At 42.3% G+C, this 26877-nt stretch overlaps 1 protein-coding gene across 5 annotated transcripts in view; it reads left to right on the plus strand.

The window, feature by feature from the left end:
* The window catches only part of tox (thymocyte selection-associated high mobility group box), a 425064-nt gene that overhangs the window by 183731 nt on the left and 214456 nt on the right, over window positions 1-26877 (plus strand). For all 5 annotated transcript variants that reach the window (XM_070875600.1, XM_070875611.1, XM_070875640.1 and 2 more), the window contains exon 2: window positions 2017-2082. In XM_070875600.1, the coding sequence (XP_070731701.1) occupies window positions 2017-2082 (66 nt within the window). The remainder of the gene's footprint in view (window positions 1-2016; window positions 2083-26877) is intronic.

Raw genomic sequence — 26877 nt, forward strand, 5'->3', positions numbered from 1 at the left:
CATGATGACATCATCAGCGCTACACTGATGACTGACAGCAGCGGCTGCTCCAACCGCCCCCAACTTCAGCCCCTCGAGTGTGCTCACCAGCGCACTATCGCCCCCTGTGACCGGGACTGTGGTTCTCGAATTGGACTGTTCAGCCACCTGAGGACTCATGTTTAGAGTGGAAGCAAGTCTTCCTCGATTCCGAGGGACTGCCTATGATGATGATGATGATGACCGCCCCCATTAAGACCGACTTCTGATCTGCCAGAAAAAAAAAGCCAAAGAGCGGAATTTCGCTCAAGAGGCCAATGCATCCACTGCGTCAGTAAAAATACGAGAAACAATGTCGATTCGCCCCGTTTCCAGTGATGGTCAATTTAGTTTTAACAATTATTCCAGCCCATCCATCATGTGCTTGGCTTTTGCTGGATTAAAGGGTATGCAGTGATAATGTTTACATTTGACTGATTATTGATTGTGTACATCTTGCGTTTCCCATAGATTACTCACCAATGGAATATTAAATATTTTCTTTGGGTAATATTGACTTCTGTTGGTTGTCACAATCCTTTGGATATATCGGAAAGAAGTCTTGAAGATAAATGTTTTCCTTTGTACTTATTCATCATTTTTGATTTAGTATTGTTTATATTATTAGACTTGGGGACAGTATTTTACTTTTATAATTGTTAGTCTATACTGCAGCTCCTTGAAAAATGAATTTCTTGTGCTGAGATTTATTTGGTTTGCAATTGGAGTTTCTAGTATCCCCAATCTTCCTGTCCCTTTTCACACAATAGTACAGGATAATCTTTTTGTAAATGCTCTCTCCCACCTATGTAAATGAAAAAAAAATTACATACCAATCAACACTCTTCAAATGTCAAAATATTTCTCATAGATTTAAAACTTAACTCACATCTATACACCCACAGGGGAAGATTTTGATTTTGTGTGATAAGTGTAAAACGGGTGATAGCAAATTGGCAGCCCGTTTTATGTCTGTCCTGATTTTTATTTCCATTACATTTACCCCAATGTCTTTATAATGTTAGTTATTTTCTCTATTGTATATAGAACAGTTAAATGTGGTTTTCACTGATGGTGAACTGAGGACCCTAGCCTTTGGATTGAACTGAGGCCTGTGAATTTTTGCAACACTTTGTTTTTTATGTAAGGAATTCCTAAGTTATTGAAGTGTCTGTTTCAAGAAAAAAGAATAGTATTGCTTTTCAACTTCATTAACATAAAATAAATCTTACCACATAAAGGATGTAAGTTAATTATCATTGCAATAGATAGTTATATAGGGCAGTCAACAATCATGTCATCAATTTAAAATATAATAAACATAATCTTTATTAGAGTATCATACGCATCTAAATAGTATTTAACAAGCATTATCCGTGTTTCATCAATCAAAGAATATATAGAGCATGTACACTATACGTGGAAACTAACCCAATCAACATAAGAACCTGGACAACATGTTGTAACTATATGATTCCAAAACCATCTTTACTGCTAAAACCTTTAAACTAAGACTTTGGAATATTGCATATCTGAAGCCCATGAAGCTCACTTTAATCATTTCTCTTTTAAAATGATTTTGCACTTTCTACAGCCAAATTGCAACTTTGAGATCCGGAGCCGAATCAGAGTGCACTATAAGTACGCTTCATCATTCTCGTATCCTGCCAGAAACAGTGCAATTCATTTAACAATTCATTAAGACTAATAGCAATATGTGTATGCATGCTGCAGAGAATGAACCATTTTGTTTCATAACAGATTGCTGATGAAAGGAAACCATTCATTTCTTGCCTGCCTGATGTAATTACTACTGCACTAATTACCTCAAATCACTGACATCCAGGGTCAATAAGGATAGGAACAAGCACATCAAAGACAAGCAATATGAAACCAAAAACCAAACCTTTTCAACAAAATCTATATTTGGTTGTAATATATTTTATGGCTAGACTTTAAGTTTGGATGTATTCTGAATATTTATTATTCTATTCACAGTTTGATGGTGAAAACATGTACATGAGTATGACAGATCCAAGCCAGGACTTCATGCCAGGAAGCCAGGTGGGTTAATTAATCTTCTCTGCCATGTTTCAAGATGTAATTAAACAAATTCAAAAGGATGCATTGCAAATAAGCATTACTATCAGTAACTGGTGTAATCAAAATAATTAAAATTTGCAAACAAAGCATTTAAACTGTGCTTTAGATTAATGAGATGTAGCTTGAACAAATATCATATTTGGATGATTCTTAGATGCAAACATTCAACATTGCAATTAGCAATGTGCTTTTTCTGAGCAATCAAGTAGCTACTTTGTTGGCATGATCTTGAAAGGCAAATCTATTTTGTTTATGAATAATGTGCTCACGTATGCTTGTTATGAGAATTTTAATTGTAACTAGTTTTATCATGAGGTGAAAATATGCTGGTAAATTCTCTCCCTCTTATATAAAATGTTGTAATATAATTGTTCAGATAAAATATGAATCGGTAAATATAAATTATAATATCCTTCAAACTAAACATAAAACATGGCTCGAAGGGCCGAATGGCCTGCTCCTGCACCTAATTTCTATGTTTCTATGACTAATGATCAGTTGTAAGTGAAATTTGTTTCTAACTCCTGCTATTTGCTGTCCGAAGCATTGATAGTGATTTATTCACATTGGGTGAACACATTTCTTCTTCTTAAAAATGACTCCGTTCAAAGTATAATAAAGCAGCAATTTTCAGGCAATGGCTGATAAATTATTGCTGTCCCTCATTTTAGAGAAGTGCCCTCATGAGTGTGCAACTGTACCCTCACCCTCTTGTTTCAGGCATTTAAGCAACTCTCAGTATTCTTTCTAGCCCTTTAACCTGCTGCTGCAGTCAATATTTATGCATTATCATTCTATCAACTTTGCCCTACATATTGCATCTTTATAAGAAAGATTTTCACATTTAAAATACATTTTTAACAAATCTTGTTTGCTTACTGAATCTATTATATTAAGTTACTTGTAAAGTAAATGGATATGAAATATTAATTAATTCAATGGAAAGAAAAACAAGGAATAGCTGATGTATTGTGTAAGAAGGAAAAACAAAGCCAGAAAGAAAAGGCTCTAGAAATGTTGAAAAACAGGTGAGTAGAATTTTGAAACTTAGCTGACATATCAGGGTTATCACATGCTAATATATTCAGCAGAATAGTTTTACATGTCTATTATACTACTGCTTTCACATCAATGCAAGGTGGTTTTGGATGCGTATTGTTGCAAGTGTTGTGGCATAACTTGGTAGTCATGAGACAATCCGACTCCCAAGCTCTCTAAGACCAAGAAGTGAGACCACCTCTAAAACATAGTATCACATTCACTGGACTTTGTAGCATATGTAATTTAATTCCAGTCCTGTATAAAGCCATGTTTTCTTAAAAATGCTCAGATGCAGTTAGAACCTTTAAAAAAGTTTGGTTGCATCCTTCAAATAAAAGAAAGTGATTGCCACTGCCCATTCTATTATAACATTGAAAATTAGTTGGCCGGAGAGTGGAGCTTAACACACACACACAACTCCTTTGTTGTTAAACTGGGTTTGGAGCACAGCCGGCAACATAACTTGGGTCTGCCAAATGCAGCTTAAGACCAGCATCCATGCAACAATGGCACCCATAAACTTCACCTCCGGGCTGGTCATATTTAAGCAAGTAGGTTTAGGAATGTTTTGTAGTGACATTGGGTATTCACGTGCCTTAGTGCATTTGTATGAAATTCCTTTATTAACAAAGGTGTTGTGAACCTGGTTATTTTAATCGACTTAATGTCTTGTTAAAATAGCAGAGGAATTGAGCACTATACAGTAATGTGTTTGTATTCTCATTTTTGCCAAGTGCAATTTAACCCCATTTGTATATTAGATTGTGTCTAAATGTGGTGAGCTAAAATTCTTTTGCCTAGAATAAAGATACTAATTCTATTATAGTACAAGATAGGCCAATTTATGTAAAAGTGGCTGGGGGAATAGCTTGTTATTTTAGAAATCTGTGGTAAATCTGTGATAAAGATAAAAGAGTATACAGCAGAGCAGAATAATGTTAACTGATGCAGAAAACAATTTAAAGAAATTACATCTTCAAACTTTTTGTACAAAATAGAATCACAATTTTGGTGTAGAAATGGCGATGATCAGAAAACCAAAAGATTAATGATTAAACCTACTGTTTGACCAAAGGTTAGAGAAGAATTCATTGGCTGTTACCATGACTAAAGCCAAAAACTGAGGACTTTATTGTATAGGTCAAGAGTTATTGCTATGGGGAAAAGTCTGCCTGTAGCACCAGTCAAGCAGCGCAAAGAATTGTTGCTCTCTGGTATTTCACACTGAGCACTATTGCCAGCTGAAGGTACATTGACAGTAATTGTAAAAACTATTTTATGACATGTAAGTACTGTATATGTTAACCAGTTTCATTCAATATTGTAGCCTAAGGGCTTTAAATTATTCTATGATGTGAATAGTACCTTACTTGTTTCTTTTACTTGTGGAACTCTTATCTGAACAGAAATTTATGATTTTATTGCAGTTACTATAGTTTAATATATTTTAAACGGAGCCACAACACAATGCAAGGCATTTATTATCAAATGTAAACTTTCTTTGATTGTTGTCAGTTCCATATTAATACTGAGAAGCGTTTCAAGCATAACACTGATGTTCATACTAAATTACTCCTCCAGTGATGGATCATTTAATAAATGCCTTAAGGGTTTAAAAGTGCAAAGACCAATTTAACTTGTTTAACAAAGTTGGGGCATGAATGCAGTGAATGATAGTTGCTATCAACCATCTGTTACTCTTTAAAGAACCTTGTAATGTATTTTGAAAACATTACCATGCTTGTGAATAAACGTATATTCATCAATTGATCATGGCAGATTTTCCTGCCTCCCCCCCCCCGTCACCCTGACCCGAAGTACACTGCTCCTGCCCAGCATCATTGTTATTTCCTGGCTTGTTGGCTTGGACCTTCAACATGGCCTTGGGACACTTCTTGCAGGGCCAAATATAAATGGAAGGGGCAGGAAAGTGAGACACAGTTTCAGGCCTCTTACATTTGCAGTTGTGTGTCGGGCCTCAATAATCAAGATCAGCAATTATACCTCAGAATCATGGAGGGGTGCGGGGGAGGAACCATTTACATTTTTTTTTTAATTCTCACCTCCAGTCTTCAGTCTGCCCCTGGGAACCTGGCCACAGTGTATTACACCTGCACTTGTCAACTCCCAACTGTCCAGCCTTGGCCCTCCATTTACCATGACATCTCTGCAGCTACCAATCTGCTCAATCACACCCTCACCACTATCTTTGATGCCCTAGTCCCTGTTAAAACAATTACTCTCTCTCACCCTGGCCATTCCCCCTGGTGCAGCCCTGATCTTCACTCCCTCAAGTCCAAGGGACGTAGTCTTGAACGGATGTGGTGGACAACTGGTTTAGCCATTCACTGTCAGATCTGGCTGGACCACATAAAGCACTATCGGAGCCTACTCTCGTTTGCCAAAATTGCTCACTATTCCAGAATCATTCTAGAATGTAAAGATAAACCACAGCTTCTATTCTCCACTGCTAGCCGTTTTTTTTAACCCCTTTCCCCAGTCTCCACCCTCATCTCCGACAATAAGTGTGAGAAGCTCATGGACTTCTTTGTCTCTAAGATTGAGACCATTGTTCAGCTACCTCTGCCTCTTCCCTTCCTTCCCCTAGACCACCAGGCCAAACTTCCTCTAAGGAAGCCCCCCTGCCCTAGCCTGATCTCACATTTTTCTCCAGTTTCTCTCCAATCTCCCCTCATGACCTTGCTGAGCTCATCCTGTCCTTGAGACCCACTTCCTGCTCCCTTTACCCTATTCCCACCAAATTGCTGACCAGCTAACTTCCTTTTCTGGCTCCCATGTTAGCCGACATTGTTAATGCTTCTCTCCCTCAGGTACTGTCCCCCTCTCCCTCAAATCTGCCGTCATCAGCCCTCTCAAAGAACCAACCCACTATCCCTCCCTCCTTGCAAATTACCGCCCCATCTCCAAAGTCCTTGAATGTGTTGTCGCCTCCCAAATCCGTGCCCATCTTTCCAGCAATTCCATGTTTGAATCCCTCCAATCCAGTTTCCATGCCTGCCAAAGTATTGAAACGGCTCTCATCAAAGTCACAAATTACATCCTTTGTGACTGTGACAAAGGCAAACTATCCCTCCTCGTCGTTCTTGACTTGTCGGCAGCCTTTGACACGGTTGACCACACTATCCTTCTCCAACGCCTCTTCACCGTCGTCCAGCTGGGTGGGGTTACATTAGCTACTCTCCAATCCATCTGCTGCTGAAGCCCTCATCCATGCCTTTGTTACCTCTAGACTTGACTATTCCAATGCACTCCTGGCTGGTCTCATACATTCTACCCTACATACACGAGAGGTGATCCAAAACTCGCACCAAGTCCTGCTCATCCATTACCCATGTGCTTTCGGACCTACATTGGCTTCCGATTAAGCAATGCCTCAATTTCAAAATTCTCATCCTTATTTTCAAATCTCTCCATGGCCTCGCCCCTCTCTATTTCTGTAATCTCCTCCAGCTCCACGCCAACCCGAGACGTCTGCGCTCCTCTATTTCTGCCCTCTTGAGCATAATATTATATTCGTTCAACCATTGGTGGTTGTGCCTTCTGTTGCCTAGGCCCCAAGCTCTGGAACTCCCTACCTAAACCTCTCTGCCTCTCTACCTCTCTTTCCTTCTTCCAGACGCTCCTTAAAACATAGCTCTTTGAACAAGCTTTTGGTCACCTGTGCAAATTTATACTTATGGGGCTCGGTGTCAAATTTTCTTATCTCACAAAACTCCTGTGAATCGCCTTGGTACGTTTCACTATGTTAGAGGTGCTATATAAATACAAGTTGTTGTTGTATCTCTGGGCATTCAGTAAGTGGTTAATCTGGAAAAATGACGCCAAAGGGCTTTTCCTCCGCCTGCCTTATTTAAATGACTTTAAATGATCAGTATCCATTGCAGGCAAAGCCCTAGCTCCACCTCTACCCTCTGGGCAAAGATCAGGAACATCAGCCCTCTTATCTTTTACATATCAAGGATATTTCCCTTAAAGTTATAGATGTATGGACCTAATGGCCTTTTTTGTATCCCAAGTACATAAACATATAGATGTGAAATTTCACCTAGGGCATTGCATAGAACGTCCTTCCCAGGGCTCCAGTTGAGAGAAAGAAAGAAAGCTAGCTACTCAGCACTGCACTGAAGTGTCAGCCTGGATTATGTGCTCATGTCTCACGAATGGAGCTAAAACCTTTTGACTCAGAGCCAAGAGTGCCACCACTCAGTCAAATGCTACCAAAAATCTATTGGGCCCATGAAGCTCCCCGCCTCATACGATCTCTCCTCCAGCCTTCGACCCAACTACATGTTCTTTATGTTTTTGCCTGTGAGGTTATTTCAAATATTTATCAACTTTTAAATAATAACAATGGATGCAAATATCTTTGGCCTTGCTCAGTGATGGAAACATAGAAACACAGAAAATAGGTGCAGGAGTAGGCCCTTCGAGCCTGCACCGCCATTCAATAAGATCATGGCTGATCATTGCTTCAATACCACTTTCCTGCTTTTCCTCCATACCCCTTGATCACTTTAGCCATAAGGGCCATATCTAACTCCCTCCTAAATATACCCAATGAATTGGCATCAACAACTCTCTGCGGCAGGGAATTCCACAGGCTAACAACTCTCTGAGTGAAGAAGTTTCTCCTCATCTCAGTCGTAAATGGCCTACCCCTTATCCTAAGGCTATGTCCCCTGGTTCTGGACTTCCCCAACATCGGGAACATTCTTCTGCATCTAACCTGTCCAGTCCCATCAGAATCCCCTGGTACATTCGGAAATGTGGAAATGTGATCCTTGCCCCTGACCCAGCCAGAGTATCCAGGGTCAGGATGGGGTCACTAAATTGTCTGAACACTGTCAGCAAGCATCTTGCCTGCCTGTCAGAGGAGGGAAATGGGTTCACAGATGTCCACATTGAGACCCACCCCGCCCCGGCATCAAATGCTGGCAGCTAGCTTTATAGGAGGGATGCTGATCCAATCAGACACAATTTCCAGGGTCTTCCAGGCAAGTAGATGCTGTTTCCACCAGTGAGCTGAACTGGACGCTGGGATCATCATATTTCAATATTTCCACAGGCCAACTGAAACACTCTCGTGAGACAAGACCAGATATGAATTATTAAGCTGCTTTATTTTACAGACACTAAGGGGTGGAAATTCGGTTGTGCCTCTGTTGTGGCGCTAATCCAGGCGGAGCGGGAAATGGTTTGCATCTCCAGCCGCAAAATTCACCAGCTGGACGCTGAGTGTGGAGCGGAGCACTAAGGGAGGCATTCCACACCTCTTTTAGGGTGCTAGGCCAGCTGAGCAATTGAAAATCCCAAGGTAAACAGCTGACCTCAGAACGCCCGAAGAGAGCGCCATGGAAAAAAAGAAATCTGCAAAAACCCACCATAAACATTTCTAATATATTACTGACACTACAACAGACATTAATCGTAAAAATAAAAAAATAAAAAAACAATCACACTTACCTCAGGTCGACATTACTTGATTCACTGCGGCCGGTATAGTTCACAGGCGGTCCCACTAGAACGCGCTACGGATCAGGCGTGAACCAAATATCGAGCTGGTATCGCAACCAGGGGCGTTGTACACCAGCTCGCCTCTCCCGGGCGGTCCTGCTCCGTGCCCCCACAAACCCGGCACCGAATGTCCCTGCGGGGCGCTAGAAGCTGGTTGGCTGCCCGAAAATGCTCTCCGTCGCCATTACCGCCCCTCTGGGGCGAAAACAGAAGCAGCAGCAAGCCAAAAATCCAGATCAAAATTAATATACAAAGTGACATAAGTAATCAAATCTCACCTTGATTCAAACACAATTTGAGAACATGAAAAATAATAAAACTATACTGCACTGTTCTTTTTAGCAGGCACGCATAACTTTTCCTGGTCAGCCTTTCTGGTTCTGTCTGACTCTGGGTTTGAAAAGAGCAAGTTTCCTCCCAAGATTTTCCTGGCTGACTCACCAATTGTGTGGCCTTTGTCCATTTCTCTATGCAGCCAGCCAGGGGGAGAGCTGCCCCTCTGACTCTGTCCCTTTGACTATGTCCCTGCTCAGTGATTCACTACTAGGACTTTCAAGTAAACCAGCTACCTTGCCTCTCTCTCTCCTTTCTTGGAGTGTAGGTTTAAAGAAAAGCACCTCCATGATAGTAGGAATCGCAGGATAGCTCAGATGAATACGTGGCTTGATGAGTGGTGCAGAAGGGAGGGATTCAAATTCCTGGGACATTGGAACCGGTTCTGGGGGAGGTGGGACCAGTAGAAACCGGATGGTCTGAACCTGGGCAGGACCGGAACCAATGTCCTAGGGGGAGTGTTTGCTAGTGCTTTTGGGAAGGAGTTAAACTAACATGGCAGGGGGATGGGAACCTATGCAGGGAGACAGAGGGAAATAAAATGGAGGCAGAAGCAAAAGTTAGAAAGGAGAATAGTAAAAGTGGAGGGCAGAGAAACCCGAGGCAAAAAACAAAAAGGGCCACATTACAGCAAAATTCTAAAAAGACAAGCCTGAAGACTCTGTGCCTCAATGCGAGGAGTATTCGGAATAAGGTGGACGAATTAACTGCGCAGACAGCAGTTAATGGGTATGATGTAATTGGCATCATGGAGACATGGCTCCAAGGTGACCAAGGCTGGGAACTCAACATCCAGGAGTATTCAACATTTAGGAAGGATAGGCAGAGAGGAAAAGGAGGCGGAGTAGCGTTGCTGGTTAAAGAGGAAATTAATGCAATAGTAAGTTGGGAAATTAGCCTGGACGATGTAGAATCGGTATGGGTGGAGCTGCGGAATATCAAAGGGCAGAAAACGCTAGTGGGAGTTGTGTACAGACCACCAAACAGTAGTAGTGATGTTGGGGACAGCATCAAACAAGAAATAAGGGATATATGCAATAAAGGTACAGCAGTTATCATGGGCGACTTTAATCTACATATTGATTGGGCTAACCAAACTGGTAGCAATTCGGTGGAAGAGAATTTCCTGGAGTGTATTAGTTATGGTTTTCTGGACCAATGTGTCGAGGAACCAACTCGAGAGCTGGCCATCCTAGACTGCGTGATGTGTAATGAGAAGGGACTTATTAGCAATCTTGTTGTGCGAGGCCCCTTAGGGAAGAGTGGCCATAATATGGTAGAATTCTTTATTAAGATGGAGAGTGACAAGTTAATTCGGAAACTAGGATCCTGAACTTAAGGAAAGGTAACTTTGACGGTATGAGATGTGAATTAGTTAGAATAGACTGGCAAAGGATACTTAAACGGTTGACGGTGGATAGGCAATGGCAAACATTTGAAGATCACATGGATGAACTTCAGCAATTGTACATCCCTATCTGGAGTAAAAATAAAATTGGGAAGGTGGCTCAACCGTGGCTAACAAGGAAAATTAAGGATAGTGTTAAAACCAAGGAAGAGGCTAGAAAAAGCAACAAACTTGAGGACTGGGAGAAATTTAGAATTCAACAGAGGAGGACTAAGGGTTTAATTAAGAGGGGGAAAATAGAGTACGAGAAGAAGCTTGCAGGGAACATAAAAACTGACTGCAAAAGCTTCTATAAATATGTGAAGAGAAAAAGATTAGTGAAGACAAACGTAGGTCCCTTGCAGTCAGATTCAGGTGAATTTATAATGGGGAACAAAGAAATGGCAGACCAACCAAACAAATACTTTGGTTTTGTCTTCACGAAGGAAGACACAAATAACCTTCCGAATGTACTAGGGACAGTGAGTCTAGTGAGAAGGAGGAACTGAAGGATATCCTAACTAGGCGGGAAATTGTGTTCGGGAAATTGATGGGATTGATGGCCGATAAATCCCCGGGGCTTGATAGTCTGCATCCCAGAGTACTTAAGGAAGTGACCCGAGAAATAGTGGATGCATTAGTGGTCATTTTCCAACAGTCTATCGACTCTGGATCATTTCCTATGGACTGGAGGGTAGCTAATGTAACACCACTTTTTAAAAAGGGAGGGAGAGAGAAAACGGGTAATTATAGAGCGGTTAGCCTGACATCAGTAGTGGGGAAAATGTTGGAATCAATCATTAAGGATGAAATAGCAGTGCATTTGGAAAGCAGTGACAGGATCGGTCCAAGTCAGCATGGATTTATGAAAGGGAAATCATGCTTGATGAATCTTCTGGAATTTTTTGAGGATGTAACTAGTAGAGTGGACAAGGGAGAACCAGTGGATGTGGTGTATTTGGACTTTCAAAAGGTTTTTGTCAAGGTCCCACACAAGAGATTGGTGTATAAAATCAAAGCGCATGGTATTAGGGGTAATGTACAGATGTGGATAGAGAACTGGTTGGCAGACAGGAAGCAGAGAGTCAGGATAAACGGGTCCTTTTCAGAATGGCAGGCAGTGACTAGTGGAGTGCCGCAGGGCTCAGTGCTGGGACCCCAGTTCTTTACAATATACATTAACGATTTAGATGAAGGAATTGAGTGTAATATCTCCAAGTTTGCAGATGACACTAAACTGGGTGGCGATGTGAGCTGTGAGGAGGACGCTAAGAGGTTGCAGGGTGACTTGGAAAGGTTAGGTGAGTGGGCAAATGCATGGCAGATGCAGTATAATGTGGATAAATGTGAGGTTATCCATTTTGGGGGCAAAAACGCGAAGGCAGAATATTATCTGAATGGCGGCAGATTAGGAAAAGGGGATTTGCAACGAGACCTGGGTGTCATGGTTCATCAGTCATTGAAAGTTGGCATGCAGGTACAGCAGGCGGTGAAGAAGGAAAATGGTATGTTGGCCTTCATAGCTAGGGGATTTGAGTATAGTAGCAGGGAGGTCTTACTGCAGTTGTACAGGGCCTTAGTGAGGTCTCACCTGGAATATTGTGTTCAGTTTTGGTCTCCTAATCTGAGGAAGGACATTCTTGCTATTGAGGGAGTGCAGCGAAGGTTCACCAGACTGATTCCCGGGATGACATATGAGGAGAGACTGGATCAACTGGGCCTTTATTCACTGGAGTTTAGAAGGATGAGGGGGGGGGATCTCATCGAAACGTATAAGATTCTGACGGGACTGGACAGGTTAGATGTGGGAAGAATGTTCCCGATGTTGGGGAAACATAGAAACATAGAAAATAGGTGCAGGAGCAGGCCATTCAGCCCTTCTAGCCTGCACCACCATTCAATGAGTTCATGGCTGAACATGCAACTTCAGTACCCCATTCCTGCTTTCTCACCATACCCCTTGATTCCCCTAGTAGTAAGGACTGTAGAAACAGTCCAGAACCAGGGGACACAGTCTTAGGCTAAGAGGTAGGCCATTTAGGACTGAGATGAGGAGAAACTTCTTCACTCAGAGAGTTGTTAACCTGTGAAATTCCCTGCCACAGAGAGTTATTGATGCCAGTTCATTGGATATAATCAAGAGGGAGTTAGATATGGCCCTTACGGTTAAGGGGATTAAGGGGTATGGAGATAAAGCAGGAAAGGGGTACTGAGGGAATGATCAGCCATGATCTTATTGAATGGTGGTTCAGGCTCGAAGAGCCGAATGACCTACTCCTGCACCTATTTTCTATGTTTCTATCTTTCAATTAAACCAGCCATCTTACCTCTCTCTCTCCTTCCTGTGAGTGTAGGTTTAAAGAAAAACACCTCCATGATAGGCTGTAAATGAATAAAGGAGCTATCCTGGATAAATGGGCCGTGAATGAAACAATTTGACACCTTCATTGTATCAGTTTGAAATAGTATGTGAGTTGCAACATTCTATAAACAGTCTCGTCTGGATTTAATACACATCTTCAATACCCGAGCTAGTTTGAAGCTTTTTTAAAAAATCTGTGCAAATTTACTTTTGTTCTAAAACATAACATGTAAATATAACTCATTCCAAAACCTCTGCATGAAGAAAAAAATGACCAAAAATCACAAAATGTGACAGCATGATTGTCTGATATTTGTTTGTTGCTGCTAATATATTTCCTAGAGGTATGGAATGTTTTAGTTCTTCCACATTTTTATTAACAATTCATGATTATCGATAAAAGCAGGTCTCTCACATTTTTCATGAAAAGAAGAATTTCAGGCACATTATGCCTTATAGCTGCACACGACAATTATCACAGCTGATAAATTATCAAATCATGCTACATGCTTTAGGGCTGCTTGTCATTGTTAAGTTATAACATATGTGGGATTGCTTTTCATGAGCTGTTGCTGCAAGCAAAGGGCATCATTTTTTGGATGTAACGATTTATGTGAAAACCAACTGTTGGATGCAAGCCAATGCATTCCTAAAAGCATCTGGCAGAAAGGTATTGAAATACTAATAATTCATTGCGTAAGTGCTGCAATCTTGAACAAAACAATGAAACGAGACATTGATTAAAAAAAATATTGTCACCACGGTTGCCTGTTACACTGGTGAGGATGTTGCACTTTATCAGGGAGGATTTGAGGGTGTCCTTTTAACGTTTCCTCTACCCACCTTTGGCTCATTTGCCGTGAAGGAGTTCCATGTCGAGCGCTTGCTTTGGGAGTCTCGTGTCTGGCATGCGGACAATGTGAGCAGCCCAGCGGAGCTGATCAAGTGTGGCCAGTGCTGGGGATGTTGGCCTGGTCGAGGACGCTAATGTTGATGCATCTGTCCTCCCAGGGGATTTGTAGGATCTTGCGGAGATATCTCGAATCTCATTGCCGAGAGCATACAGAAATCAAGCGCAGGCAGCGGAAAGAGCGAGCGGCAAATCTGTCCCACCCTCCCTTACCCTCAATGACTATCTGTCCCATCTGTGACGGGGACTGTGACTCTTGTATTGGATTGTTCAGCCACCTAAGGACTCATTTTAAGAGTGGAAGCAAGTCTTCCTCGATTCTGAGGGACTGCTTATGATGATGATGTTACACTGGTTGACTTGAACATGAATGGCACAGGTACGGATTAATCATAGCATAAACATTATTATTAGCCAATCCAAATGTTGTGAAGCAACTTTGCAGTTAATAAATCTAAACGGTTATAAAAATTTATTAGAAGAATCTACTTGAAAATGGAGATTTTGGAGGGATCCATTTTCTGGAATATTGGGAAATAATCCAAGTATTGTGATATCTGGTGGAAAATAAAAAGCTATTCTGATAATGAAGATATATTTAACGTTATCATTCCCTCCCTAAACCTTTCTCCCTGTTAAGCGCCTTGGGATGTTTTACTATGGTAAAGGCACTATATAAATACAAGTTGTTGTTATCGTGCAAGCTCACTGTTTATAGAGATGTTCTAACAACAGGCAAGTGTTTCCACGATGGAAGCAATGCAATTTTCTATACACACAGTTTACATGTGTGGCTCTGCCATTTGCTTGAGACCTTGTAAGATACACTCTATAGAGAAAGGTGGTGGATGAGCATCACAATGCTTGATGCTGTGCTTACTTGACATTCACACATGCACTTTTCAGCAGGGGCAATTGGATAGCAGTTAGAATTGGGAACCTGGCTGATTTTTTTCCTTCATTAATGATGTGAATAATTTCCAAATTTTAAGCTGCTGCAGTTTGGTGCATAACACAAGATACTTTCCAATGAAAAAAAGTCCTTCACCCCATTTGATCTTATCGTTCCAAATGCCAACTTACTGTTTTTCCCATTGTAGCATATAGTTTCTTAAATAATTTTAATGTCCCAGTCTTAATCTACTTTCCAGGCAACTAGTTATTTATCACAATAAAGAAGTTCTTCCTGATATATGTCTTAAATATTCCCTTCATAGCACTGAACCTGTGCATTCTTGTCTTGCTGCCATGCCCTGTCCTGAAATAAATGTTTCTGGTTTTGTTTCACTATCTTATTAGAAACCTGTATATGGTTCCCTCTGAGACATTTATTTTTGAGGTAGACAAGTCCTAACTTATCGGCCCTGAAATTCCAGCCTCTCTGGGTGCATATGTGCGCCAAAAGTCCCCCCGCAAGTTCTGGAGTTAGGCACACGAAACACATGCTCCTGAACCCGGCACTTATGATCTGTCAAAATGAAAGGCCTTCGCGGGTGGAGATTGGGCTATCTTCCCAACTCTGCAAATGTCCTTCAAACTCTTACGCCTGGTAAAAGAAGGCATAAGGTCTTAAAAGAGGTGGCTGCAGAGATAGTGAATACATTGGTTGTAATCTACCAAAATTCCGTAGATTCTGGGGCGGTCCCAGCAGATTGGAAAACTGCAAATGTAACGCCCCTATTTAAAAAAGGAGGAAGACAAAAAGCTGGAAACTATAGACCAGTTAGCCTGACATCTGTCGTTGGGAAAGTGCTGGGGTCTATTATTAAGGAAGCAGTAGCGGGACATTTGGAAAAGCATAATTCAATCAAGCAGAGTCAGCATGGTTTTATGAAAGGGAAGTCATGTTTGACAAATTTGCTGGAACTCTTTGAGGATGTAACGAGCAGGGTGGATAAGGGGGACCAGTGGATGTGGTGTATTTGGATTTCCAGCAGGCATTCGATAAGGTGTCACATAAGAGGTTACTGCACAAGATAAAAGCTCACGGGGTTGTGGGTAATATATCAGCATGGATAGAGGATTGGCTAACTAACAGAAAACAGAGGGTCGGAATAAATGGGTCATTTTCTGGTTGGCGAACAGTGACTAGTGGGGTGTCACAGGGATCGGTGCTGGGTCCTCAACTATTTACAATCTATATTAATGACTTGGATGAAGGGACCGAGTGTAATGGAGCCAGGTTTGCTGCTGATACAAAGATCCTGATGATACAAGTCTTCCTCGACTTTGAGGAACTGCCTATGATGATGAGGAGGATATGCTAATATTGGAGATTAGTCAGGATACTGGTGGACTATGAAAACAGATGGGTGTTGATAGCAGATTGGCTAGAATGATAGAGGCACCGAAGCTAACACATTAGTAACTATTAGCAAGGTCACAGTGACTATCTAAATTTGTCCAGGTCATCTCCTGTTCTTTTGTAACAGGAAACATCAGGTTAAATCGATTAGCAGCTAAATCAAAGATGTCGATTATGTCAAAGTTTGGAGGTTTGGAGAAAAGCTCTATCCATGCTGATATATTACCTCCAACCCCGTGAGCTTTTATCTTGTGCAGTAACCTCTTATGTGACACCTTATCGAATGCCTTCTGGAAATCCAAATACACCACATCCACTGGTTTCCCCTTATCCACCCTGCTCGTTACATCCTCAAAGAACTCTAGCAAATTTGTCAAACATGACTTCCCTTTCATAAAACCATGCTGACTCTGCTTGATTGAAATATGCTTTTCTAAATGTCCCACTACTGCTTCCTTAATAATAGACCCCAGCATTTCAATATACATTCTGGGCAAAGTCTCAGTCATCCCAAACTACCTCAATCAGATCAGTCGGACACGATTTGCCTTATTAATCCATCTGAAGCACAGGAGCAGGTTTAATGTCTCATTTCAAAATCAAATAGACTGGATATTGTTGGTGGAAAGCGAATCAAATTACTTGTTCTGTTAAGTTTTCTTATTATACCAGACATTACCAATAACTTTGTTTCAAACATTTGTTGGGAGGTGGTGAGAAACTAAAGAAGAAGTTAACGTGCACTCCACCAACTTAAACCCTTACAAGACTCATGCCTCACGCTTTTAGTACCCTCAATTGTGTCTTAGTTTATACCACCACTTTTTCATTGAGGTGCGCCCAATATGACTTTCCATGGGAGCAAAAGCTTTTGTGGAACTGTGGCCTAATTTAAGATTTAAAAAGTGCTTCCCTTTCCCTCCCCTGACCATCTTGTTAATGTTCAGCTTTAAACAGACACTCATTCCCATCAACATTTCCAGTTCAGGACCGTCTTCTTGGGTTACACATCCACAGCATTACATTGCATGAATTAAAACATTAAAAAAAGTTTTGCCTGAAGAGGTTCACCAAGACACTCACTGTCTAGAGATCGGGATTATTTTTTTAAAAGTGAATCTAAAAAAAAATGTATTCCAAATATAAGATAATAAAACTAAAATTGTATTTGCTTTCCTGCCTACCGCATACATTCGCGTCCTCAACTTTCTCCGATCAGCCAAACCTCCAAATCTTGACATGATGGCTATCTGGAGGCTGTCTGTTTGTGTGGAGCATGCACAGTGCGGCTCCAGGAAACAGCGTGGGCGAGCACAGCACTGGCTTCAGCAACAGCGAGTGCGGGTCTCAAGCCCCGAATCAGATTCGTCGGGCCCAGCACACATGCAGCGAGGGCTCCGGCAACAAATCGCTGCTCCAGCGGCTCCCCCATCCTACCTGCCGCTTCCCAGTTTCTTCCATCGTGTCAGACTCTTTCAAGACTGCACCAGGGCTCTGGGGAGCATGCACACTCTAACCAAGAAATCAGCAGGGTGGATAGTGAGATTGCTGGAGCGCAGAGAATGGTGAGTCCTGCAGCTGCCATTAGTGAATTGTTTGTGTTTGGAAACCAGGCCCGCAAAACTGCCACCAAGCTTATGGTCTACAGTGCTGTAGTAATACCTGCCCTCCTGTATGGCTCAGAGACATGGACCATGTACAGCAGACACCAAGTTGCTGGAGAAATATCACCAACGATGTCTCCGCAAGATCCTACAAATCCCCTGGGAGGACAGGCACACCAACATCAGCGTCCTCATCCAGGCTAACATCCCCAGCATTGAAACACTGACCACACTCGATCAGCTCCGCTCGGCAGACCACATAGTTCGCATGCCAGACACGAGCCTCCCAAAACACATGCTCTACTCGGAGCTCCTTCACGACAAATGAGCCAAAGGTGGGCAGCGGAAACACTACAAGGACACCCTCAAAGCTTCCAAGATAAAGTGCGACATCCCCACTGACACCTGGAAGTCTCTGGCCCAAGACCGCCCTAAGTGGAGGAAGTGCATCCAAAAGGGCGCTGAGCATCTCGAGTCTCAATGCCAAGAGCATGCAGAAATCAAGCGCAGGCAGCGGAAAGTGCATGCAGAAAACCAGTCCCACCCACCCCTTCCCTCAACAACTATCTGTCCCACCTGTGACAGAGTCTGTGGCTCTCGTATTGGACTGTTCAGCCACCAAAGAGCTCACTTCAGGAGTGGAAGCAAGTCTTCCTCGATTCCAAGGGACTGCCTATGATGATGATGATTAGTGAATGGCTGTCCAACACTCAGCGGGTTCCAGAACTCTTACCGAACGCCGTTCCAATTCGGATTGGCTCTGTGAGGTCCCAGGCCATTCTCTCAGCACTATGACTTTTTCCCGCTCATTGAGTATGTTGCCGCTCCAGCTATCCAGCACATTGTGAATTTAAGTGCGCGAGAGCTTACTGATCAGTGCGCCGTGCATCTTAGATACAGGGAATGATTATTTGATCATCTAATTTTAATAGTCTGAAAATCAATGTGGCTAGTTTATCAATTTCCGATATTGATCATGTCAGGTGAAATTCCTTGCTGGCAGCTTGGAGCCATAAAATTGCCCCCACTATTTCCCCTTTTGCTACCCTTTTTGAGTCACACACTTTTCTTGGCTAAGTGAATAGACTGACACCCTGTTCCCAGAACTCTTATTTATGTGGCTCTCTATCTTAGCTGCTAGGAGGTACAGGATAGAAGACCTGGAATTATTAAACTCCTCCCTGTGGAGAAACTCCTGAGCTAAAGAACCAGGCCGGGAGCACTCTGAGATGCCTGGGGGGGAAAAAAAACGAAACAAAAATCCACAAAAACATTGCCCTTGCCACCACAACACAAACTGCTTTTCTTTTAATTTTTTTTTTGCAATCACACCTACTTTAGGAGTCCATTACTTACCTCTCCACTGTCAGTATCGTTGGACCGCCTGATTTCTCAGCCGTTCACCGCGGCGATCGCTTCGGGGCGTACAGATCGGGCAAGAGTCAAATCTTGCGCCGGTGTCACAACTAAGGGCGTTGCACACCGGCGCAGCTCTTCCAGGCTTCATAGAGATCATAAATGAGGCTGAGACCCTCTGTTTGATGAGTGGAGCACCAGGCCCACGTGATCTCAGGTACGCTTTGGCACATGCTGCGCCTCTGGGATCCGTGGGCCATTACGCTACCCTCTATTTCGTGGCGTCAAACAGCAAGTTTGCAAAGGAGGGTCCCTATCAGGTAAGTTCGCATTCTATTCGGAAGTCGGGGACGTAATCCGCCGCTGACTGCAAAATCCAGGCCAATGACTCATGCTAGGATATACCTCAGCAGACAGTGGTAGTGCTCCAGTACTGCATGGAAGCAGACATTCTTCAGGTGTTAGCTTGAAGAGCGAGTGCTGGCCACCTGTTCGACTATCACAGTTTTGGCACATTCTCTCATCACCTGGCAACATACATGCACATTTCAAACAAAGGTTGATAGCCAGTAATAGATAGTTGTCAGCTTTGGCTCAGCGGTATTACTCACAGCTCTGAATCAGAAGGTTGTTGGTTCAAGTCCCACTCTAGAGACTTGAGCATATAACCTAACTGATACTGCAGCGCAGTACTGAGGGAGTGCAGTGTGTACTACAGGTGCACTGCAGCAACTGGCCAAGGCTTCTTTGACTGCACTAAACCTGTGACTTTCACCACCTAGAAAGACAAGGGCAGCAAATGCATGGGAACGCCATAACCTCCAGGTTCTCCTCCAAGTCACACATCATTTTGATTTGGATATGTATCGACGTTCCTTCATGATCGTTGGGTTAAAATCCTGGAACTCCCTACCTAACACAGACTGCAGCAGTTCAAGAAGAATGCTTACCACCATCTTCTCGGGCCACTAGAGTTGGGCAATAAATACTCACCTTGCCAGCCACTCCCAAATTCCGAGAATGAATAAAGAAAACTACTTTCACTAATTTTTTCAAATATCACAAATGAAAACTATTCTCATAAAATGTGAAAAAAATTAATAACAGAGACCAGTACTAAAAACATACTGTAAAATGGGAATAAAAATAAATAAAAAGCCTTTCACCATTTAAGAGCTGCATTGTTCATGGAGCTTCACTTGTACCCAGTTCTGATTAGCAATGAAAGCACCCATCTACTATTTCTGTCCTGTGTGGATGGAAAATTGGGTTATGCTTTATTTGAATACATTCTGATATTTAAATGAAGCAATGGCTCCTTTATAGCGATACCACCTTAGGCTAGTCTAAAAGGTTGGTCAAAAAATTGCAATTGGCACTCAAATGATACAGATCCAGTTATATGGATCTGAGACAGTCTTAACAGACCCCCTGCCCAGTACCTGTCCTGCTCCAACATCACTGGCCTTTGTGATCAGAAAATACATCCTCATATTCCCAATAGGATTTGTGTTGTAAGTTATTTTAGTATTTTATCCATTTTTTAAAAAGCAAAATGAAGATAAAATATCAGTTTTAGATACATTTTTATAATCGACAAATGAGTTTGAATGTACATTGAAGATAGATTTAAGTGAATTCCCTGAGTTGTATGAAATAAATTACTAGTACCGTATCTCAGTCTGCAGAGAACCAGCCAATTAAATCTGCTTGACCTGATGATCTTTCACCTTATAAGTGACAAAGCTGACAGGTTTTGATTAATCAAGTTAGTATGATGCAGACTGACATCTCAACAAGCCTATACTAGTTACTGAAACAAGTTTGCAATTTAGCAAAGTGATTACTGTGCACTGTCCCAGAGGTCTTCATTACAGGAACAAAAATTGTTCTGGTTGCCTTGAATATGCTAGTGAAAAGGAAACTCTTTTCTATGGGAAAATTAAATCTGACTGACAAACTGGTAGTCTAAGGTGCACTTCAGTGGCTAATCCTCCCCCCCAAAAAGAAAACTCAATTTATATTACACACAAATTTATAATATTTTCTATTTTGCAATTTAATCATGCTTGTTATATCAGAAAAATAAATATATTCTTTTACTGTAAGATTCTAAGACTATTATTTATTTTCTGTAAGTGGAGAAAGCATGGTCAAAAGATTTTTTTGTGCAATTATATTTTATAATATGGTGTGAAAATGTCACTATCAGTAATGATGGTTACGGCTATGGACTGCAAATTGATGTTCTTACTGATTCATATTTCAGAACAAGATTTTTACAGTAACAGACTACAAATTATACATCTTTTCACAGAATATTGCTGTTATGTCATTACATATTAAGGCATTTTTTCCAATGCCCCAGTGCAGAACAAGCATTGGGAAGTGTACTCTATTTTCAAGTTCCAACTGCACGCTAATGAGGCAGCTGTCAAGTTAAATGTTGTGTATCATTTAAATCACAGTGTCTTGAGAACTACAGTGTTATGTAACTTGTTTGTCTCATTTTATAAGGCTGTCTTTCGAAACAAAAATGGAATACATTTTCCATACTGATCCAGTAAACAGTATTTTCTTCGTTAATGTGTATTTTTAAGTAAATGGTGGAAAAATGGTTTTGATCAATTGTTAAAAAATACTTTACACTATATCTCAGTTTAATTTAAAGGTTATAATATAGCTATATGCAAAAATATGTGTATAGAAACACAGAAACATAGAAAATAGGTGCAGGAGTAGGCCATTCGGCCCTTCTAGCCTGCACCGCCATTCAATGAGTTCATGGCTGAACATGCAACTTCAGTACCCCATTCCTGCTTTCTCACCATACCCCTTGATTCCCCTAGTAGTAAGGACTTCATCTAACTCCTTTTTGAATATATTTAGTGAATTGGCCTCAACAACTTTCTGTGGTAGAGAATTCCACAGGTTCACCACTCTCTGGGTGAAGAAATTCCTCCTCATCTCGGTCCTAAATGGCTTCCCCCTTATCCTTAGACTGTGTCCCCTGGTTCTGGACTTCCCCAACATTGGGAACATTCTTCCTGCATCTAACCTGTCTAACCCCATCAGAATTTTAAACGTTTCTATGAGGTCCCCTCTCATTCTTCTGAACTCCAGTGAATACAAGCCCAGTTGATCCAGTCTTTCTTGATAGGTCAGTCCCGCCATCCCGGGAATCAGTCTGGTGAACCTTCGCTGCACTCCCTCAATAGCAAGAATGTCCTTCCTCAGGTTAGGAGACCAAAACTGTACACAATACTCCAGGTGTGGCCTCACCAAGGCCCTGTACAATTGTAGCAACACCTCCCTGCCCTTGTACTCAAATCCCCTCGCTATGAAGGCCAACATGCCATTTGCTTTCTTAACCGCCTGCTGTACCTGCATGCCAACCTTCAATGACTGATGTACCATGACACCCAGGTCTCTTTGCACCTGCCCTTTTCCTAATCTGTCACCATTCAGATAATAGTCTGTCTCTCTGTTTTTACCACCAAAGTGGATAACCTCACATTTATCCACATTATACTTCATCTGCCATGCATTTGCCCACTCACCTAACCTATCCAAGTCGCTCTGCAGCCTCATAGAATCCTCCTTGCAGCTCACACTGCCACCCAACTTAGTGTCATCCGCAAATTTGGAGATACTACATTTAATCCCCTCGTCTAAATCATTAATGTACAGTGTAAACAGCTGGGGCCCCAGCACAGAACCTTGCGGTACCCCACTAGTCACTGCCTGCCATTCTGAAAAGTCCCCATTTACTCCTACTCTTTGCTTCCTGTCTGACAACCAGTTCTCAATCCATGTCAGCACACTACCCCCAATCCCATGTGCTTTAACTTTGCACATTAATCTCTTGTGTGGGACCTTGTCGAAAGCCTTCTGAAAGTCCAAATATACCACATCAACTGGTTCTCCCTTGTCCACTCTACTGGAAACATCCTCAAAAAATTCCAGAAGATTTGTCAAGCATGATTTCCCTTTCACAAATCCATGCTGACTTGGACCTATCATATTACCTCTTTCCAAATGCACTGCGATGACATCCTTAATAATTGATTCCATCATTTTACCCACTATCGATGTCAGGCTGACCGGTCTGTAATTCCCTGTTTTCTCTCTCCCTCCTTTTTTAAAAAGTGGGGTTACATTGGCTACCCTCCACTCCATAGGAACTGATCCAGAGTCAATGGAATGTTGGAAAATGACTGTCAATGCATCCACTATTTCCAAGGCCACCTCCTTAAGTACTCTGGGATGCAGTCCATCAGGCCCTGGGGATTTATCGGCCTTCAATCCCATCAATTTCCCCAACACAATTTCCCGACTAATAAGGATTTCCCTCAGTTCCTCCTCCTTACTAGACCCTCCGACCCCTTTTATATCCGGAAGGTTGTTTGTGTCCTCCTCAGTGAATACCGAACCAAAGTACTTGTTCAATTGGTCCGCCATTTCTTTGTTCCCCGTTATGACTTCCCCTGATTCTGACTGCAGGGGACCTACGTTTGTCTTTACTAACCTTTTTCTCTTTACATATTTATAGAAACTTTTGCAATCCGTCTTAATGTTCCCTGCAAGCTTCTTCTCGTACTCCATTTTCCCTGCCCTAATCAAACCCTTTGTCCTCCTCTGCTGAGTTCTAAATTTCTCCCAGTCCCCGGGTTCTCTGCTATTTCTGGCCAATTTGTATGCCACTTCCTTGGCTTTAATGCTATCCCTGATTTCCCTTGATAGCCACGGTTGAGCCACCTTCCCTTTTTTATTTTTACGACAGACAGGAATGTACAATTGTTGTAGTTCATCCATGCGGTCTCTAAATGTCTGCCATTGCCCATCCACAGTCAACCCCTTCAGTATCATTCGCCAATCTATCCTAGCCAATTCACGCCTCATACCTTCAAAGTTACCCTTCTTTAAGTTCTGGACCATGGTCTCTGAATTAACTGTTTCATTCTCCATCCTAATGCAGAATTCCACCATATTATGGTCACTCTTCCCCAAGGGGCCTCGCACAACGAGATTGCTAATTAATCCTCTCTCATTACACAACACCCAGTCTAAGATGGCCTCCCCCCTAGTTGGTTCCTCGACATATTGGTCTAAAAACCATCCCTTATGCACTCCAGGAAATCCTCCTCTACCGTATTGCTTCCAGTTTGGTTAACCCAATCTATGTGCATATTAAAGTCACCCATTATAACTGCTGCACCTTTATTGCACGCACCCCTAATTTCATGTTTGATGCCCTCCCCAACATCACTACTACTGTTTGGAGGTCTGTACACAACTCCCACTAACGTTTTTTGTCCTTTGGTATTCTGCAGCTCTACCCATATAGATTCCACATCATCCAAGCTAATGTCCTTCCGAACTATTGCCTTAATTTGCTCCTTAACCAGCAATGCTACCCCACCTCCTTTTCCTTTTATTCTATCTTTCCTGAATGTTGAATACCCCTGGATGTTGAGTTCCCAGCCCTGATCATCCTGGAGCCACGTATTTGATATCAAATCATAAGTTTGTATTTAATGTGCAATAGGATTTTCTATTTTGTCTCTAATGTACGAATCTTACTGATATAACTTGAAAAAATTAATTTATAAGATTCACAAACCTGGTCAGGTCGAATATCTGTGTATGTTTTTTTTAACTGTTTGTAATAGTTAATATTTCATTTAATCCCTAATATTGAAGTTCAGATATACCATTTCAAATTTTCTCATTGGACATCTGACCACATGGGCAGTTTTTTTTTATATGCTCAGTTTTACAACTTTTTTAATTAGATGCCTGCAGGTGCATTTTTTCCTAATTCTGCAAATAAATTGTAACATCTTAATGGATAAATGACATTTATCAGATTTTGGTGGAGCAGCTAAGTGGTAATGCTGCAAAGATTAAATTGGCAGTAAAAGCATCAGGTAAAAACCCCTAAAGACCCCTACGTATCTGATGTAATGCAACTGATTTTAACTTGGAGGTGAATTGGGTGGGCAGTGGGTGGGATGAGCGGCAAATCTCCCTGACTTCGTTAACATGAGATCCGGAGAAATTTAACTCCAGGGCCTCATTTGAGTAACATTGTCGAGCTGATCATGTCGGCTGCCCTTGTTTTAGTTAAAGCGAGAATACACCTCTTAAAGGGAAGTTGCATTCCCGAATGTCAGATTTCTTTGCAATAGAGTGGACTGAATTCTGTAGGCAGTAATGAGTCGGAGGGCTGCCCCTAGGTTTTTTGATGGCTCCCTGAAGTTCCTGGTAGAGAAGGTCAGGGCAAGGAGGAAGGTACTGTTTCCAAGTGCCTGAAGAACATAACCAGGTCAAACTTCCAGCAAGCCTGGACAGAGGTGGCTGAGAGGGTCAGTACCAAGGGTCAGCAGCATCACCTCCAGGACTTGGGTTCAATGTAGACTGAGATTTACAACAGCAGCATAGGTGAGTACAGCTCTTCATCTGTCCATCTCTTTCAACAACACCTCACCACATTCTTTTCACCCCCTCCATTGCATCCCTCAGCATTCAATCAAAAGGGTCCACTGGACCATCTCTCTGTCTCATTCCAAACACTCTTCCTTTGGTGCTTTCACACTAGGCACTAACAGTATTCCCTTCTCATATCCTCCATCTTCATACGCAGTCTCAGAATCGAGGAAGACTTGCTTCCACTCCTGAAGTGAGTTCTTTGATGGCTGAACAGTCCAATACGAGAGCCACAGACTCTATCAGAGGTGAGACAGACAGTTGTTGAGGGAAGGGTTGGGTGGGACTGGTTTGCCACACGCTCCTTCCGCTGCCTGCGCTTGACCTCTTCACGCTCTCGGTGTTGAGATTCGAAGAGTTTAACGCCCTCCCGGATGCACTTTCTCCACCTAGGGCGGTCTTCGGCCAGGGACTCCCAGGTGTCAGTGGTGATGTTGCACTTTACCAGGGAGGCTTTGAGGGTGTCCTTTTAATGTTTCCGCTACCCACCTTTGACTCGTTTGCCGTGAAGGAGCTCCGCATAAAGCATTTGCTTAAGGAGTTTCGGGTCGGGCATGCGAACCATGTGGCCTGCCCAGCGAAGCTGATCAAGTGTGGTCAGTGCTTCAATGCTGGGGATGTTAGCCTGGACGAGGACACTGATGTTGGTGCGCCTGATCTCCCAGGAGATTTGCAGGATCTTGCGGAGACATCGTTGGTGATATATCTCCAGTGACTTGAGGTGTCTTCTGTACATCGTCCATGCCTCTGATCCATACAGGAGGGCGGATATTACTACAGCCCTGTAGACCATGAGCTTGGTGGTAGATTTGAGGGCCTGGTCTTCGAACACTCTTTTCCTCAGGCCTACCACTTGCATAAAAAGCAACTCCTCTGAGCATGCCACCCTCACTTCATATTCCACACACTTGTCCATACATCCATCACCTCCCCACCCTCATTGCATCTTTCTTCTGCTCCAGATCTTAGCAGATGCACTATATACAGAAACCCTACATATCTCCATTTACCTTTTTAACTGCCACTCACAAACTCTCACCTCTCTTTCTGCAAGACAAAACAGCACATAATACCAGGGAGATGACTAAGATTGGGGGCAACAATCCCTGACAAACCCTGCCCCAAATAGACCAGAAAGTCCTGTAGAACAGTGGCCCATGTAAAACCACGAGAGTCAGAGAAGGCGAGGCTGATGACTATTTGAGCAGAGTGTCTGCATATTACTTGTAACCCTTCATTCATCTCAGCAAATATTCAGCCAGCTTGACAGGTTGACAGCCATTCATTGCCAGTTCTGATTGGATCACATCAAGCACTATTGGGTCCTGCTCTCCAATGCTAAAAATGCTCACTACTTTAGGATAATCCTGTGATGCAAAGATAACCCTGGCTTCTTTTCTCCACTACCAACCACCTCTCCTTAAACTCCTCTAT

This window comes from Pristiophorus japonicus, chromosome 1 (assembly GCF_044704955.1).
Source record: "Pristiophorus japonicus isolate sPriJap1 chromosome 1, sPriJap1.hap1, whole genome shotgun sequence".
NCBI classification, from domain to species: domain Eukaryota; kingdom Metazoa; phylum Chordata; class Chondrichthyes; family Pristiophoridae; genus Pristiophorus; species Pristiophorus japonicus.